This window comes from Nannospalax galili, unplaced genomic scaffold (genome assembly GCF_000622305.1).
Source record: "Nannospalax galili isolate Female #2095 unplaced genomic scaffold, S.galili_v1.0 scaffold529, whole genome shotgun sequence".
Taxonomy (NCBI): domain Eukaryota; kingdom Metazoa; phylum Chordata; class Mammalia; order Rodentia; family Spalacidae; genus Nannospalax; species Nannospalax galili.
Genome location: NW_008360309.1, coordinates 2,324,992 through 2,342,519, shown reverse-complemented (window position 1 = coordinate 2,342,519; position 17,528 = coordinate 2,324,992). Strand labels below are relative to the sequence as shown.

The 17,528-nt window shown below is 47.6% G+C and overlaps 1 protein-coding gene across 1 annotated transcript in view; it reads left to right on the top strand.

Annotated features, from left to right (window-relative positions):
• Positions 1 to 15,484, top strand: part of Tmem38a (transmembrane protein 38A) — an 18,210-nt gene extending 2,726 nt beyond the window's left edge. The window contains exons 2-6 of the mRNA XM_008824648.3: positions 7,807 to 7,963; positions 8,164 to 8,348; positions 9,389 to 9,476; positions 12,351 to 12,468; positions 14,163 to 15,484. Coding sequence (XP_008822870.2) covers positions 7,807 to 7,963; positions 8,164 to 8,348; positions 9,389 to 9,476; positions 12,351 to 12,468; positions 14,163 to 14,387 — 773 coding nt within the window. The 3' untranslated portion in view covers positions 14,388 to 15,484. The remainder of the gene's footprint in view (positions 1 to 7,806; positions 7,964 to 8,163; positions 8,349 to 9,388; positions 9,477 to 12,350; positions 12,469 to 14,162) is intronic.
• Positions 15,485 to 17,528: the final 2,044 nt, after the last annotated feature.

The following is a 17,528-nucleotide window of genomic DNA, read 5'->3' as shown; positions in this document are numbered from 1 at the left end:
TGAGACAGGCTCTCCCTGTAGCCCCAGCTGTCCTGGAACTTACTGTGTAGACCAGGCCGGCCTTGGACTCACAGAGATCCGCCTGCCTCTGCCTCCCAAGTGCTGGGATTAAAGGCATGCACCACCACACCCAGCGAATGTTCTATTTTTATACAAGTTCACCATAAGGAAATGTGTCTTATTCATCTCCTGTTATTTTCTATTGAATCTACAAATTTAAGAAACAGTAGAATTTTCTTCTAGATGACATCAATTACCAGGAAATTTGGGGACCCTTTCTTAATTGGATATGTAAATATCCCAGATAACTCAAAATGAAACTAGCTTAATCCTTTCTGAGGTCATGAAAATAGCCTGCTATGTTTGCAAAAAAAAAAATAAAAATTAATGGGCCATCAAGATGTCTCAGTGGACAAAGGCATTTTTCTGCTAAGCCTGACAACCTGAGTTCAATCCCTGGAACCTCCATGGAAAAGATCATTACTGGCTTTCTTGGATGCATTTGTACATGTGACCTTATGGCCATAGATGCACACTCTTATGCAAACAAGATTATGTGTTACTTGTCAGGCACCTCTGTGTGTGTATGTGTGTGCGTGTGTGTGTTTCTATACACAAGCAAGCATCTGTTTCTTTAAAAACTTCTGGAGAACTGTTGCTTTGCAAGCCAAAATTAGCTTTTGTGCTGTTCCCTTGATGACCTGGGACTGGATTTCCCCTCTGGAGGAGAATTTCTGGTGGCTCCTTTCAGCGACCAGATGACTGTGGAACCCAGCACACTTTCACAATCCACCTTTGAGGAGGCAGGAACCCCAAGAAGATGGACTTAGTACAGAAGTGTGCAGAGGAAAGACATCTCCTGGCTGGCCTGATCTTTTTTTTTTTTCATTTATTTTGTGTGCATATGCATGCAGGATGCACACACAGAAGTCAGAGTATAGCTTATGGGAATCAATTTTCTCCTTCCACTATGTGAGTTCTGGGAATCGAACTCATGCCATCAAGTTGGCAGCAGGAGGTGCCTTACTCATTGCACCATCTTGCCAGCCTCAAAATAAATTTAAAATTTTAAAATCATATTTATTTATATGTATGTGTGTGAATGTGCATCCTGATGGTCAGAACAACTTGTGGGACTCTCCTTCTACCTAGTAGATCCTAGGTTATTGAACTCAGGTTGTCAGTCTGGGTGGCAAGTGTCTTCACAGACTTAACCATCTCATCAACCCTCAAGATAGAATTTTTAAAAAGGCCTAGTGGGTGCCTGGTGTGATGGCACATGCCTTTAATCCCAGCACTCAGGAGGCAGAAGCAGGTTGAACTGTGTGAGTTCAAGGCCAGCCTGGTCTATACATTAAGTTCCAGTACAGCTGGGGCTACAGAAAGACCCTGTCTCAAAAAGACCAAAAAAAAAAAAAAAAAAAAAAAAAAAAAGGGCCTAGTGGGGCTGGAGAGATGGTTCAGTGGTTAAGAGTACTCTTGCAGGGGACTCAGGATTGGTTCCCAGCACCCACATGGCAGCTAACAACCATCTGGAACTCCAGTTCCAGGGGAACTGCTTCTGGCCTCAAGAGGTACTGCACACATACATGCAGGCAAAATACAGAAGATAAATAAATAAATAATTTCTTTTAAAAAATTAGTAAGCCGGTTGTGGTGGTACATGTCTTTAATCCCAGCACTTGTGGGGCAGAGGCAGTTGAATCTTTGTGAGTTTGAGGCCAGCCTGGTCTATATAGTGAGTTCCAGGACAGCTGGGGCTACAGGGAGACACCCTGTCTCAAAAAAAAAAAAAAAAAGAAAGAAAAAAAAAAAGGAGATAGTAATACGGGTCAGTGATAGAGTCCCTGCCTAGAATCCCAATGTGAAAAGCTGGGGGTGTAGCTCAGAGGTAGAATCCCTGCCTAGAATCCTCCAGTGGCTGGGGTTATGGCTTATTGGTAGAACACTTGCTGACCATGCAGAAGGCCCTGAATTCCAGCCAACAAACAACAACAAAATACAGACTAATTGACTGAAAATACCTGGATGCTGATTTTCCAAGCTCCCTCCCCCAGTGATTATAGTATGTCACATGCCTAATGGTACTCCTTCTGAAACTTGGGAAATAGAAAGTAGAGTGTTAAAGTGGCTTAAATTAACATACAAGAGCCTGCAGCTCCCATGGACTCAGGATCCAAACTCAGGTGCCTTGTGACTCTGAGAATCCTGAATATTTGAGAAAATGGCTTCTTCCCTTAGTGTCAGGTCGCTCACAACCATCTAAGCCCCAGTGGCAGGTGATCCAATATCCTCTTCTGGAATTCCACAGGTACCTGCACACATTTGACATCCATACACATGAATACAAATTTTAAAAATCTTAAAGTTCAGTCCTTTCTGAGTCTAGGGTCCTTTGAAGCCTGTTCTGGGTTAAAGGAAGCATATTGTCAGGTGTGTTGGTGACACACCTGTAGTTCCAGCAAGTGGGAGACTGAGACAAGAGGATCCTTTGTTCACACCAGCCTGGGCTACTTAGCCAGACTCCGGTCTCATCAAAAGAGATGGAACACTCTGAAGGCAGAGGCAGGATCCCTGGGGTAAGCTAGCTAGCTAGACCTGCTCAATGAGCGAACTTGGGGTTCAGTGAGAGATGCTGCCTCTGTACAGTGCAGAGTGCCTAAGGAAGACACAACATCAACCTCCTGCCTCCATGTGCACAGGCACACACACATGTGCCCCACACATGCAGACATGCACACACATACACGTGGGGGAACATGGGAGAGGTGGGGATATCTGAAATAAGAACCATCAAACTGGTTATGTTGCCTCCTTTTGCATGTCTGTGAAATGGGTTCATTGGCAAAATGACCCTGGTTACCCTCTGCTGGCTACCGGATGGCAGCCCAGTATGGATGCATGGATCATGGTTAGAAGGGTCTAAGGCTTTTTTGAAATGTGGTTCTGTTCATTTGGAAAGCTCCAGAAGAATGCATTATTGGGGGCACTGGTGTTTTCTGGGTCAGGCTTTCCAGAGATTTCCTGAGCGAGGATAAAATTCTCAGAGAGAGAGCTCTGATCCAGGCCACATGGGACCAGAAGAAGGCTGGGCCCCACCAGACCTGCCCCACAGAGCCTGGATCTGACCATGCCTGGGTGATGCATTTAAGCACACTAGAAGGGAGGGATTGAAAGAGCTGGGAGCTGCTTGTTAAAGCAGGAGCTCTCTGGAATCTGGTTTGCTGCCTGGATTGTCAAGGAAGGATCAGTGATGTCAGTAGGATGCAAGGACAAGTGAATGACAGTTCTGGATTCTTTATTTTATTTCATGGCAGGGTCTCATTGTGTAGCTCTGACTGTCTTGAAACCTTCTATGTAGATCAGGCTGGAATCCAACTCACAGAGATCCACCTGTCTCTGCTTCCCGAGTACTGGAAGGTATTTGGTCACCATGTCTGGTCCTTAACTTTTTGGATTTTTTTTGTGTGTGTGTGTTTTTGATACAGGTCTCCCTGTAGCCCCAGCTGGCCTGGAACTCACTTTGTAGACCAGGCTGGCCTTGAACTCACAGAGGTCCACTTGCCTCTGCCTCCCAAGTGCTGGGATTAAAGGCATGCGCTACCATGCCTGGCTTTAACTTTTTTTAAAGACAGGGTCTCATGCAGCTCAGCCTGACCTCAAACTCATTATGCAACCTTGAACTTCTGATCCACCTGCCCCCACATCCCCAGTGCACCACCATGACCAATTTTATGTGGTGTTTGGGGTGGCTTTGTGCCTGCTAGGCAAGTACTCTACTAAACTAATTGAGCTGCACCCTCAACCCCAGTCATAAGTTTTTCTTTTACATTTTATTTATTTATTTTTATGTATATGAGTGTTTTGCCTATATGTATCTAAAGGGCACCATGTGCATGCAGTGCCCAAAGAGGCCAGAGGAGGATGTCAGATCTCTTAGAACTAGAGTTACCTATGGTTGTTAGCATGATATGGGTGCTGTGAACTGAACCTGGACCCTGTGCAAGAGCAGCCAGTACTCTTAACCACTGAGCCATTTCTCCAGCCCCTCTCTGCCTGCACCACCACTTTGGTTTATGTGGTGCTTGGGGTGGAACCCAGTGCTTCTTGTAGGCTAGACCAGCACTCTGCCAATTGAATTACTGCACTAATAAATAGGCTAGGGCATTTTTAGGTCCACAACAAAATTAAGCCAAAAGTACACCTCTTTGGGGCTTTGGTTGTGGCTCTTGGGAGAAGTACTATCCCAGGTGTGCAAGGCCTAGCACTAAAAAGGGAAAAAGACAGTTTCTATATACTTCCCCTACTGGCTCCCCCACCATTAATCTCCCTCACTGGAGAGAAACACTGAGGGATTCTAGGCAGAGGTTCTGCCTCTGAGCCACACCTCCAGCTCCTCTCTAGGAGATTCTAGGCAGTCTGAACTTCCAAAGTGGATGAATTTTTAAGACTGAGCTATGAAATTTCTACCCCCAGATATTTTCCATCTCATTCCGGGCCCAGGAGTATTTCTGGCCTAATTGCTAAGCTGTAAGCAATTTCTTTTCATCCTGGCAGACAACCTTTGACCAATAGAACCAGAGACTTAACTTTTTCAGGTTTTCCAAAACACACCCTGAAAATCCATAAGCACAGACCTGGTGAGTCAGGAGGCCAAGGTTGGAGTGTGGCAAGTTCAAGGCCAGCCTGGATTACAGAGAAACACCATCAAATAAATAAAGCTAAAGAGACATGATCACATTCAACCATTATACCTTGGGGGGAAGGTAGAAACCCATCCCATTCTTCTGTCTTGTGACGGCCTGAGGTATTGAGGTATTGAGGCTGGGGACTGGCAGCAAACCCTTGCTCAGGGTCACCTGGGCCTGAGTGGCAGAGCCAGAAGGGGACATGTGACTTAATTTGTGATTTACTTATGGAACAAAGCAGGGAGCCTGCTTGTCACAGTATCTGTCACACATTGAACTCTCAGCCTCCTCCCTGGCAGCTCCATCTCCAGGATGGTCCCAAAGGTCACAAGAAAGACCCTGCAAAGAATGCTGCCCTGCAGTTATTTTTAGATGCACAGTGTAGGTTACTGCAGAGCTTGAGGCTTCAGCAGGCCTGGCCTGTGACTTGCCAGCTGCTCCTGGGGATTAACTCTGGAGAGGCCTGTAAATAGGTGCCCAGGGTGGGGGAGAGTGTCTGCTCCATATCCAAGGCTTGGTTCTGTCCTCTCTCTGTCTCTCCCCTCCCCCTCCCTTCTCCCTCCCTCTTCCTTGCCTTCTCTTCACCCTCCCTTTTCCCGCCCCCTCTCCAAAGTTAACCACTGTACCTGGCTTGTCTGACTATTTCTTTTGTTTGCCATTTCATTATTTTAGCTTTTCATTTTTTTTTTTAATCTTTTTGATACAGGGTCTCCCTGTGGCCCCAGCTGTCCTGAAACTCACTATGTAGACCAGGCTGGCCTTGAACTCACAGAGATCCGCCTGCCTCTGCCTCCTGCGTGCTGGGATTAAAGGCGAGCACCACCACACCTGGCATTAGCTTTTCATTTTTTAAATATTTTATTATTTATTATTTTTATTTTATGTATATGAGTATATTGTTTGCATGTAGGTCAGTGCACCCATGTCCTATAGTGCCCTTGGAGGTCAGAAGAGGGTGTCAGATCCCCTGGAAGTAGAGTTACAGATGTTTGTTACCTGCCATGTAGGTGCTGAAAATTGAACCCAGGTCCTCTGCAAGAGCAGCCAGTGCTCTTAACCACAGAGCCATCTCTCCAGCCACCCTATTTTAACTTTTCAATTGCATTGTTTTTTATTGTGTTTGTGCTTGCGCCAGTGCCACAGGAAGCTCAGAGGACACTTTGCAGGAATTGTTTCTCAGGTCATCAGATTTTTACCGCCTGCGTGATTCTTATTATTATTATTATTATTATTATTATTATTATTATGTTAAGGTTGTAATATTTATTTAACTTATTTATGTGTTTGTGTGTGTGTATATGTGCCTGGGTGTGTATATATGCAACATGTTTGTGCAGGTGCCCTCCAAGTCCAGAAGGCATTGGATATCCTGGAGCTGGAATTACAGGCAGTTGTGAGCTGCCTGATGTGGATGCTGGGAACTGAATCTGGGTCCTCTGGAAGAGCAGCAAACACTCTTAACTACTGAGCCATCTCTCCAGCCCCAATTATTATTATTATTATTATTATTATTATTATTATTATTATTGTTAGTAGTAGTAGTAGTAGTAGTATACACAACATACGTGTGTGTGTGTGTGTGTGTGTGTGTATTTGGAGACCCTTTTTGAAACAGGGTCTCCGTGTAGCTCCATCTGGCCTCAACTTGCTGTGTAGACTAGAATGACCTCAATTTCACAGACTCACCTGCATCTACCTCCCGAGTGCTGGGAATAAGGTATGCAGCACCACACCTGGCACAGTTATTATTTTGAGAGTCTAATCAGTTCTGGAGATCCAAACTCCTGTCCTCACACTTATATGCCATCTCCCTAGCCCTTGATTGGTCTTTGGTATGAGTAACAAAAGATTACAATATTTTGAGCTGGAGACATGGCTCAGTGGTTAAGAGCACTGGCTGCTTTTAGTGAGGACCTGGATTTGGTTCCCAGCTCCCACATGACAGCTAACAGTCATCTGAAAGTCCAGGTCCAGGGGACCTCATAGGCATTGTATAACACGGGTTCATTTACATGCAGGCAAAACACTCAGACACAGAAATAAATTTTTTTTTTTTGGTCTTTTTGAGACAGGGTCTCCCTATAGCCCCAGCTGGCCTGGAACTCTCTATGTAGACCAGGCTGGCCTTGAACTCACAGAAATTCGCCTGTCTCTGCCTCCCAAGTGCTGGGATTAAAGGCCTGTTCCAACACACCCAGCTCTTTTTTTGGTCTTTTTTGAAACAGGGTCTCCCTGTAGCCCCAGCTGGCCAGGCGCTGGCTATGTAGAGCAGGCTGGCCAGATACCAGCTATGTAGAGCAGACTGGCCTCCATCTCACAGCGATCCTCTGTGGGTATATTGTACCTTGCTATGTATACACTGAGTTGAGTTATTTAAGGGTTATATTTATCTATTTTAAACATTTTTATTTATTATGTGTATGTATATGTGCTTGTATATGTATGTGTATATGTTGGAGTGTGTGTGTGCATGTGTATGTGTGTGAGTATGTGGTTATGTGAGTATATGTTTGTGTGTGTATGTGTTTGCATGTGTGTAAAATATTGGGGACCAGGTTCCCAACACTTGAATCTTAGGATCAAACCATATCCAAACTGTAGCATATCCTCACTGGTATTGTCTGCAGCGTGAGCATCATCAGGGCTTACAGCTTGGTCCTAAAGTCATTTTTTGCCAAATGAAACTGCTCGTTAGGGAGGGAACTGTGTGATAAGCAGCTCTGGGATGTCGCATTAGAAGATAGGGTAATTTTGGCATAAAGATCTATAACACCTCGGGATGTCTGAGATCCAGCAGAGTAGCTCAGTGTACACAGGCAAATCACCATTGCTCTCTCTCAAATTTTACTCTGTACCTGAGCTTGGATTCTAACAAGGAAATTGACAATGATCTGGCATCAAATGGAAGCTTTGATAACAGTGGCTAGGTGGAGTGGGCTCAGTGGTAGAGTGCCTGCTCAGCATGTATAAGGTCTTGGGTTCCATCCCAGTGCCAGATGAGCATCCACGAAGCCCCAGGTATAATCCCTAGAATGGGATTGGGGGAGCAGTGGAGGCATCCAAGTTACCAGAGCCTGTGAGGGTGTAGCATCCTCTTGGGAATTCCTGTGCCTCCCAGGAGCTGTGGAGCTGTCCCGCCGCCACCCAGTGGCATCCTGGCTATGCGCCATGCTACACTGTTTTGGGAGTTATATCCTGGCTGACCTGCTCCTTGGGGAGCCTGTCATTGATTACTTCAGCAATAACTCCAGTGTCCTGCTGGCTTCTGCAGTGTGGTGAGTAAAGCGAGACCTAGGAAGGGAGATCTGGGGGTTAGGGTGGACCCCACCATGTGGGATGTGGGAGGTTGAAGTACCAAGGAGCCCCCTATAGCAATCTGCATGGTGTCTTCCAAACACACTACCCTCCTGGCCTGGATCTGTCATGAACCCTGTGGTCTGCCCCTCCCCCAACCTGAAATGTTCTATTTGCAAAGGTACTTGATTTTCTTCTGTCCCCTGGACCTCTTCTACAAGTGTGTCTGCTTCCTGCCTGTGAAACTCATCTTTGTGGCCATGAAGGAGGTGGTGAGGGTCCGCAAGATCGCCGTGGGCATCCATCATGCACATCATCACTACCACCATGGGTGGTTTGTCATGATCGCCACTGGGTGGGTCAAAGGTAAACAGGAAGATGACAGGATAAAAAAAATCACCACAGAGGGCTGTGAGATGGCTCAGTGGGTAAAGGAGCTTGCAGCACAAGCCTGGTGACCTGAGTTCGATCCCCAGGACCTACATGGTAGAAGGAGAGAACTGACTCGCACTAGTTCCCTTCTGACCTCCACATGATCACTATGGTATGTGCCCACACACATCATACAAATAATAAGACCATTAAAAATAGAAACTGGGACTGGAGCAGTGACTCAGCAGTTAAGTGCACTTGCTGCAGTTCCCAGTACCTGTATGTCAGCTCACCAGCCACCTGTAACTCCAGTTCCAGAGGATCTGACACCCTCTTCTGGCCTCTAGGGGCACTAGGCATGTACATAGTACACATATACGTGTAAAACACTCATGCACATAAAAATAAATCTTTTTAAAAATTATATTATTGCCGGGCGTGGTGGCACACGCCTTTAATCCCAGCACTCAGGAGGCAGAGGCAGACAGATCTCTGAGTTCAAGGCCAGCCTGTTCTACATAGTGAGTTCCAGGTCAGCTGGGACTACAGGGAGACCCTGTCTCAAAAAGACCAAAAAAAAAAAATTATATTATGGACTTTCAGGGTGGCTCAGCAGGTAAAGGCTCTTGTTGCCAAGCCTGATAACTTGAGTTTGATCCCTAGAACCCACATAGTGGAAGGAGAGAATCAACTCCTGCAAATTGTCCTCTGACATCCACATACATGCCATGATCGATTGATTGGCACGCTCTCTCTCTCTCCAAACAAATATAATTTTTAAAAATTTAGGGGCCAGCAGGTAAAGGTGCTTGCTGCCAAGACTGATGACCTGAGGTTCAATCTCTAGGGCCTACATGATGGAAGGAGAGAACTGGCTTTTACAGGTTGTTCTCTGACCTCTGCATGCATGGTGTGGCATGCTTATGCGTACACACACACAACCCCACACATACATAAAATAATTTTTAAAATAAATAATTCAGGGAGAAGAAAGGGGGTTATGGAGGAGCTGCTCAGCAGTGCCCTGTCCACAGGCTCTGGTGTTGCACTCCTGTCCAATCTGGAGCAGCTGCTTCGAGGGATCTGGAAGCCAGAGAACAATGAGATCCTGCACATGTCCTTGTGAGTACCCCCACATGGGCCCTCCCTGGCCCTGGGTTTAGTATTACTGATAATTTGGAGAAGCCTCAGCTCCTGCCCATTTCTGAAGTATCCAGAGACTGGTGGGAAAGCCCAGAGCAGGACGCACACCTGTGCCTGTAGGGTAGAGACAGGGACAGCTTGGATTTGGCTATGAAAACGCTCCCCCCAGAGACCAGTATCTCTGCCACTGTTAAGTCAGAAAAATTCAGGTTCATTACGAGGTCCAGAGGGTAGGGTGCAGATGTGAGTGGGCATGAGGACAGTGGAGCATGGGTGGAGACTCTGGGTGCACAGGGAACTGCAGATGGGCCTACGTAATAGCACTATGGCCCACGCAGGGTTCCACAATGCAGTGGACCCAATGCATTCCTTTTATTCCATTTATTTATTTGTCTTCTTTCCTTTGCTTATGTGGGGTGTGTGTGTGTGTGTGTGTGTGTGTGTGTGTGTGTGTGTGTGTGTTTTATACGTGGGGTGCATGTGCACGCATGTGTGCATGCTCCTGGAGGCCTGAGGTTACTGTCATCCTCCGTTGCTCTCCCCTGGTTCTCTGAGGCAGGGTCTTGATCTGGCTAGTCTCCTTTGCCAGCTTGCTCTGGGGACCCCCAGTCTTTACCTTCTGGGACTGGAATTACTGATGGGATACCATGCCCACCCAGGGGCATTTATTCTGTTTTCTTGGGATCCAAACTCAGGTCCTCATGCCATGGAGCAAGCTCTTTAGCCACTGAGCCACCTTAGCCCATGTTTGTTTATTTGTTAATTAATGTAGTGTTTATGTGTGGGGACACTTGGCAGAAGTCAGAGGACAACTTTTAGGGGTCAGTTCTCTCACTATGTAGATCCCAGGGATGAACTCAGATCATCAGGCTTGGTAGTAAGCAGCTTTACCTGGTGAACCACAATGCCACTGCCCTCCCCCCAACTATGTATTCTTAAAGGCCCTTACAGGCTTTTACCCAGTCTTCAGTATGGAACAGGACAGCCATAAAAACAAGACCACGAGGGCCTGGTGGCACATGCCTTTAATCCCAGCACTTGGAAGTCAGAAGTAGGTGGATCTCTATGAGTTTAAGGCCAGCCTGGTCTACATAGTGAGTTCCAAACCAGACGGAGCTACAGAGAGACCCTGTCTCAGAAAGACCCCCCCAAGAAAAATCAGCAGAGGAGCTGGACTGGGTGGTACACATCTGTCATCTCAACACTCAGGAGGCTGAGGCAGGAAGATTGTGACTTTGAGGCCAGTCTGGGCTACACAATCAAACTTTGTCTCTTCCCCTTCCTCCTTGGGGAGGGGGCAAAGAAAATGGCGCTAGGGGAAGAAGTCAGGAGACGCAAGGGGCAACCTCCCAGTTGTCCCCTCCTAGGAGTCACACAGCCACTGTTCAGCTCTCCCAGAAAGCCAGGTGTGGTGGCTCCTGCCTGTAATCTGAGCACTTGGGTGGATGTGAAACAAGATTGCTAAGCTTCCAGGGGGCTAAACTAGGCTACATAGCAAGACCCGCTCTCAAACAAACAAAAAAATTTAAATCTCACAGCAGTGATGTGGGACACAGTAGAGGTGGACAGGTTGCCTGAGAAGCTCAGCCTAGCCCTAGTGTCCTGAGGCTTTGCTAGGACTCAGTAACATAGGCATGGTTAGCCATCTGCAGGGTAATCTTAGCCTCCTGTTCCTGTAGAGGCTGAGTAGCCCACCATGAATATTGTGAAGTGACTAGAGGCTATCAGTTCTCTGGGCACATCTGTGAGGGATCTTTTAGATATGTGGGTACAAAAGATGCTCTTGTTGTAGAGTTTTAAACCACTGGGAAAAAGACCACCAGACCCAATTCAAGGATTTTTTTGTTTGTTTGAGACAGGGTCTCCCAGTAGCTCCAGCTGCCCTGGAACTCACTATGTAGACCAGGCTGGCCTTGAACTCACAGAGATCTGCCTGCCTCTGCCTTACTAGTGCTGGGATTAAAGGCGTGTGCTACCACACCTGGCCTCCAGTTCAGGTTTTAATTGGACAAATTTATTAGGGCTATAGCCATTTGTGGTCCCTTAGTCAGATTCAGGACCCACGGCCCCAGGGGAGGGGGGACTAGCTTAAAGGCAAAGACCACAAATACCATAGGAATTTCATCACACATGAGGAATGCCAAGTGGTCCTGAATAGGGTCAGGATGCCCCAAGTTAGCAGATAAGCAAACTACAGAAGCCAGAACAAGTTTGTCAGTTCTTCTCTTAACAGGCCTATAGAGACCTTGACAGTAAGGCACTTTCTGATTACTATTGTTATTTAGGCGTCTGGGCTAGGCAAGAAGCACAGCTGCAGTGTGTGCGGGGTGATCAAGGTCAGTTACTCCCCAGAAAGCACTCTTCTCAGGGGAAGCAACTAAGTTCAGGCTCTTAACCTTGAAGCTGGCTATTTTCCTAGCTTTTGAAGTTTAAAGTGGTTGTGTTATACAAAATGAAGTTACTTTGGCAATTACAATTTGGGGGACCCCACTTGGGGCCATTACACTCTCAGAATTCAGAGTTTCGAGGGCTTACAGGGTATGTTAGTTACCACCTCGTTGCTGTGACAAAATACCTGACAGAAGCAACATAAGAGGGAAGGGTACACACACTAAATTAATTACCCAACTAAATGTAATAAAATTATTTTAAAGATTGAGAGTGATTGAGGAAGAACTCCCCCATTGTGAACCTCTGGCCTCTACACAGTCGAGTACACATACCACCCTACACATTGACTTGCACAAACACACGCAGGAGACCCTGGGATGGGGGCTGGAGCAGAGGTATGGGGAGTGGGTGCAGTGACAGAGCTGTGGGGACCCTCATGTTGACAACAGCTGTTCCTTCCAGCCCCACAAAGGCCAGTCTATACGGCGCCATCCTGTTCACCCTGCAGCAGACCCGATGGCTCCCGGTGTCCAAGGCCAACCTCATCTTCATTTTCACCATGTTCATGGTGTCCTGTAAGGTAAGCTGCCCTCTGCCCATGACCATCACCAAACTGAGTCTCCTGAGATGGGATGGAGAAATGTGGACACTCCCAGCGGATATGGTCCACGCAGGATAGACAGAAGCCCATCAGGAGGTGGGGGGACATGAGCCAAGCAGGTGGGGACAGGGATGAAGACAATGGGTTTATCAAAGGCTGGGTGCTGGGTGCCTAGGGAAATAGGAAGCTGGGAGTCACCACCAGGCTGGACCAGGAACGGTGCTCCGACCTGCCCAATATCCTCCTTGAACTGGGCTGAGGGACTCTGCCACCAGTTCCCCAAAGCACAAAAGGGCTGTGTCATCCCTGAGAAAGGACCACAGCCATCAAATAGAAGAAAGCCCAACTGTGGAGGCTGAAGCCAGAGGATCAGGAGTTTAAGGCCAGCGCAGACTATATAGTGAGCCTGTCTCAAAAAAGAAACTAGGCATGGGTGACTTACATGTGTCATCCCAGCCCTCAGGAGGTGGAGGCAGGAGGATCAGGAGTTTTAGGTTATCCTCAGCTACATAGCAAGTTCGAGGCCATCCCGGGCGCCAAAAGACCCTGTCTCAAAAAACAAAACAAAAAAGCAGCAGGGCGTGGTGTCACACACCTTTAATCCCGGCACTTGGGAGGCAGAGGCAGGAGGCTCTCTGTCTGGTCTACATGAGGTGCTCCAGGCCAGCTGGAGGTACATAGTAAGACCCTGTCTCAAAAAAGCAAGCAAACTAAACAAAACTCCATTTTTTTTTAAAGGAAAAAAAGATGGAAGAGAAAAGAGGAAAAGGAGTGAATTTATTGCTCACAGTTTTGTGAGCTTTGTCCCTTAGCACCTCCCCTGCCTCCTCTGTACCTCTTTCATAAGCTCGTTAATGTTATTTCTGAGGGCCGTACCAGTGACCTGTCACCTCCCAAAGACCTCACCTTTTTTTTTTTTTTTTTTTTTTTTTTGGACCAGGATTTCCTTAGCCCCCGTTTTTTTTGTCTTTTTGAGACAGGATTTCCCTGTAGCCCCAGCTGACCTGGAACTCACTATGTAGACCAGGCTGGCCTTGAACTCACAGAGATCCGCCTGCCTCTGCCTCCCGAGTGCTGGGATTAAAGGTGTGCGCCACCACGCCCAGCTAAGACCTCACCTTTTAATAGATTTCAACAAAGAATCTGGGGGAGGGGTGACACAGACATGTAGACCACAGCCCCTGAAGGACTGGGGGTATAGCTCAGCTGGAGTGCTTGTAGCTCAGTTGGAAGAGTGCCTTCCTAGCATGCACAAAGCACTGGGTTCTACCCCAAGCACTGCACAAACGGGACATTGTAGCACACTCTAGTCATCCCAGCACTGCAGAGGAAGAGGCAGGAGGAACTCAAGGCCAGCCTTGACTACATAGTGAGTTGGAGAGTAGCACGGGCTATATGAGACCCTGTCTCAAACAAACAAACAAACCCACCAAGGACAAAATCTAGCATTGGAGCCCAGGTGTTGGGAGATCCTGTGGGGGGATGGTTGACCTATCATCTGGGGGACAGTCCAGGTGTGGACACAGGAAGTCCTACCCCCAGACTCCAGGATGGTAGGTAGGTCAACCCTCTCAGGGTTGGGAGAGTCAGAGGGCAGGGGCTGGGCCACCTCCCCATCTTACCACAGATCTTTCTCACTTTCCTTTCTGCCTGTTTCTTGCGTACCCCCTTAGGTGTTCCTGACGGCCACACACTCTCACAGTTCTCCATTTGATATCCTGGAGGGTTACATCTGCCCAGTGCTGTTTGGGGCAGTTTGGGGGGATGACCATCACCATGACAACCATGGAGCACCCCATGGAGGTGGGCTGGGTGCGCAGCACTCTGCCCTACCAGCCAAGTGCAAGGAGGAGCTGAGCGAAGGTTCCAGAAAGAAGAAGACAAAGAAGGCCGATTAGCGGGCAGCCTGAGGGCCTGGTGGGGGTGCTGGGGAGAATGACTCAGTCTCAGGGAACCTCGGAACTTAGGGGCAGCCAGGGCCCAGAGTTCCCCACTGGCCTTCCCCATCTGCAGTTCAGAGCCACCAGCCTGTCTCAGGGCTGCTTGCAGGGGTTAAATGAGATTCGAGGATGGAGGAGCTGGGTAGGAACTGACAGCCCTGCTCTCTGCCAGAGCCCTTAGAAAGTCGAAACCTTTCGGGGGGACACACAGCCCTGGAGCACCCATGGTCCAAAGCCCTGCCAGGTGGTTTTGTTTCTTAATTCTTTCAAATTTTATCTTGTGACAAAAAACTTCAAGCCCCATGGAGATTCACTCAACATCCAATGCCTCCTGAGCACCAGGGGCTGGGGTTCTAGTCAGGGCTACCTAGGATCTCTTCTCAGCATCCCTAGAATTCCATGGCTCCTGCTGGGCATCTTTGGGCAACTTGCCTCCCTTCTCTGAGCCTTGTGTCCCTTCTGTAGTGTGGAGACCCTGGGTCCTCCTGTGTAGAGTAGTACTGATAATGTCAGAGAGTTTTCTAATAGCAGTTGTCACGAGGGGACACTGGAGCTCAGAGAACCTCACAAGTTACCCAGCCCAGCAGACACATCTCAGGCAGTCTAAAGAGTCAAGAAGGTTTGCAAGTGTGTCCACAAGCCAGAGATGTGGCCACTTGCATGAAGGCCCAAGGGTCCAAGATCCAACAGCTCTGAGTCCTCACAGTTGAGCCCCAGAGCATCAAGTGTCCCTCGTGCCAGATCAGCATTGTGTATTCAGTCTGATCCATGCTTGTAGAGTGCTGCTGGGGAGGGCCTGGAACTTGTATAGGGCATGTGGCCAGAGTCACCAGGCCATCTGAATGAGGTAAGTGGATGGGCATGGCCAGTCTCAGGTTTGTGTCAGGCACAGATCCAGTTGGGATTCCCCAGTGCTGCCTGTTTATTGAGAAAGTGCCTTCTTCCAGCACTGCCCGGAGGTAGGGTGGGTCCTGAGGCTGGAGACCCTTGGTTTCATCTGTGTGTCTGTCAAAGCTCAGCGTGAGTTGTCAGTCAATAAATCCACTTCAAGTAAACTGCCATGGCTCCTCTGATTCACCTAGCTTCAACATGTAGGGTATAGCCAGATACAGTGGGGTCTGTCTAGGAGACATGGTATCTCCTCGGGAGCAGAGCTGCTGGCAGCCCTCCATGGCTTAGCCAGATGGTGACAGTGGTGCAAGTAGGAGTTCCCAGGTAGGAGAACTCACACTCAGGAAAAGGCCAAGGCAGGAGGAGCACCACTTCCAAGCCCGCCTGAGTTACAAAGTGAGATCCTAGCACTAAGAAAGAGAAAAAGCCAAGCCACAGACTAATAGATATTTGCAAATCACACATCTGATTAAAATTTTGTATTCATGATATATAAAGAGTTCGGAAAAGTCAATAACAAGGGCCTGTGAAGTGACTCAGTGGTTAAGAGCATTTGCTGCTCTTCCAGAGGACCTGAGTTCAATTCCCAACACCCACATTAAATGGCTCACAGCTGCCTATAACTCCAGCTCCAAAAGATCCAACACTCTCTTCTGACCTCTGCAAGTACCCACACGTATGTGGAATATACACACACGTGCACACACACACAAACAAATGTAAAACAAAAAGTCAATTATTAAGCCATTGTTAAGCAGGTGTCCTGATTCACGTACCTAAAGAGGTGGAGGCAGGAGGATCAGAAGTTCAAAGATCACTGTCAGTTGTCAGTTACAAAGTGAGTTTGTTGGGCCTGGAGAGACGGCTCAGCAGTTAAGAACACTGGCTGTTCTTGCAGAGAACCCGGATTCTGTTCCCAGCACCCACATGGCAACTAACAACCATTCGTAACTCCAGTTCCAGGGGATTTGACACCCTCTTCTGACCTTCACCAGCATTGCATGACACAGGTACACTTATACACATGTAGGCAATACACTCATACACTCATAAAATATTTTTAGAAAACAAAAAAGCCAAAGTGAGTTTGTTGCCACTCTGGGCTACATGAGACTGTCTTTAAAAATGTGTTGCAGGGGAGGTTTAAGAGTTTAAAGACTGATCACACTAAGTGCTGGGAAAGAGGTGGGGTGGTTGGAACTGTCCTAACTTTGGTGGGAATGTCAAGAGGTGCAGCCAACTGGGGTTGAACACAGGTAACCTAACCATTATACTTGTACATGTCTATCCAAGTATGTCCACACAACGGTGTCCATGAGTGCCCACTGCAGACTGTGTGTGGAGGTGCACATGTGTCTGTGAGCACATATGGAGACCAGAGGAACTCTGGTTATTCCTCAAGTGCTGTCCACCTTTTTTTAATTTTATGTGTATGCGTGTATTGCCTGCATGTAGGTAAGTGCACCCGTGTCATGCAATGCCTGCGGAGGACAGAAGAGGCTGTCAGATTCCCTGGATGTGGAGTTACAGACAGTTGTTAGCTGCCATGTGGGTGCTGGGATTCGAACCTGGGTCTTCTCCAAGAACAGCTAGCGTTCTTAACTGCTGAGCCATCTCTCCAGCCCTGCTGTCCACCTTTTAAAAAATATTTTATTATTTTTATTTTATGTGTATGAGTGTATTGCCTGCATGTATATGAGTGCACCCATGTTGTGCAATGCCCATGGAGGTCAGAAGAGGGCATCAGATCCCCCTGGAACTGGAGTCACAGACAGTTGTTGGCCAACATGTGGATACCGAGACCAAAACCTAGGTCCTCTGCAGAAGGAGCCAGTGTTCTTAACTACTGAGTCAGCTCTCCAGCCCCACAAAGGCTTTACTTGATATTCAAAAGAATGTTAGGTCTAAGACAGAGAGAGGTGGTAAAGGGCCTCCAAGGAGATTCTTTAATAGTCCAAGATAATCTGGCTCCGGATTTGCAACATTCCACCTTGCCACAAATACGAAGTTCTAATCAGCGTCACAGAATATCACTGGTGACTTTTTCAGGGAACCTCAGTTCTCAGGTCCAAACTGGGAAGAACATTCTGTCTCTTGGGAGGATCAGGAGTTTGAGGTCAACATGGGCTACAATGAGACCCTGTCTTAGAAGAAAGAGACAGAGAAAGGAATAGGGGGGACAAAAGGAGGGAGGGAGGGAGGGAGGAA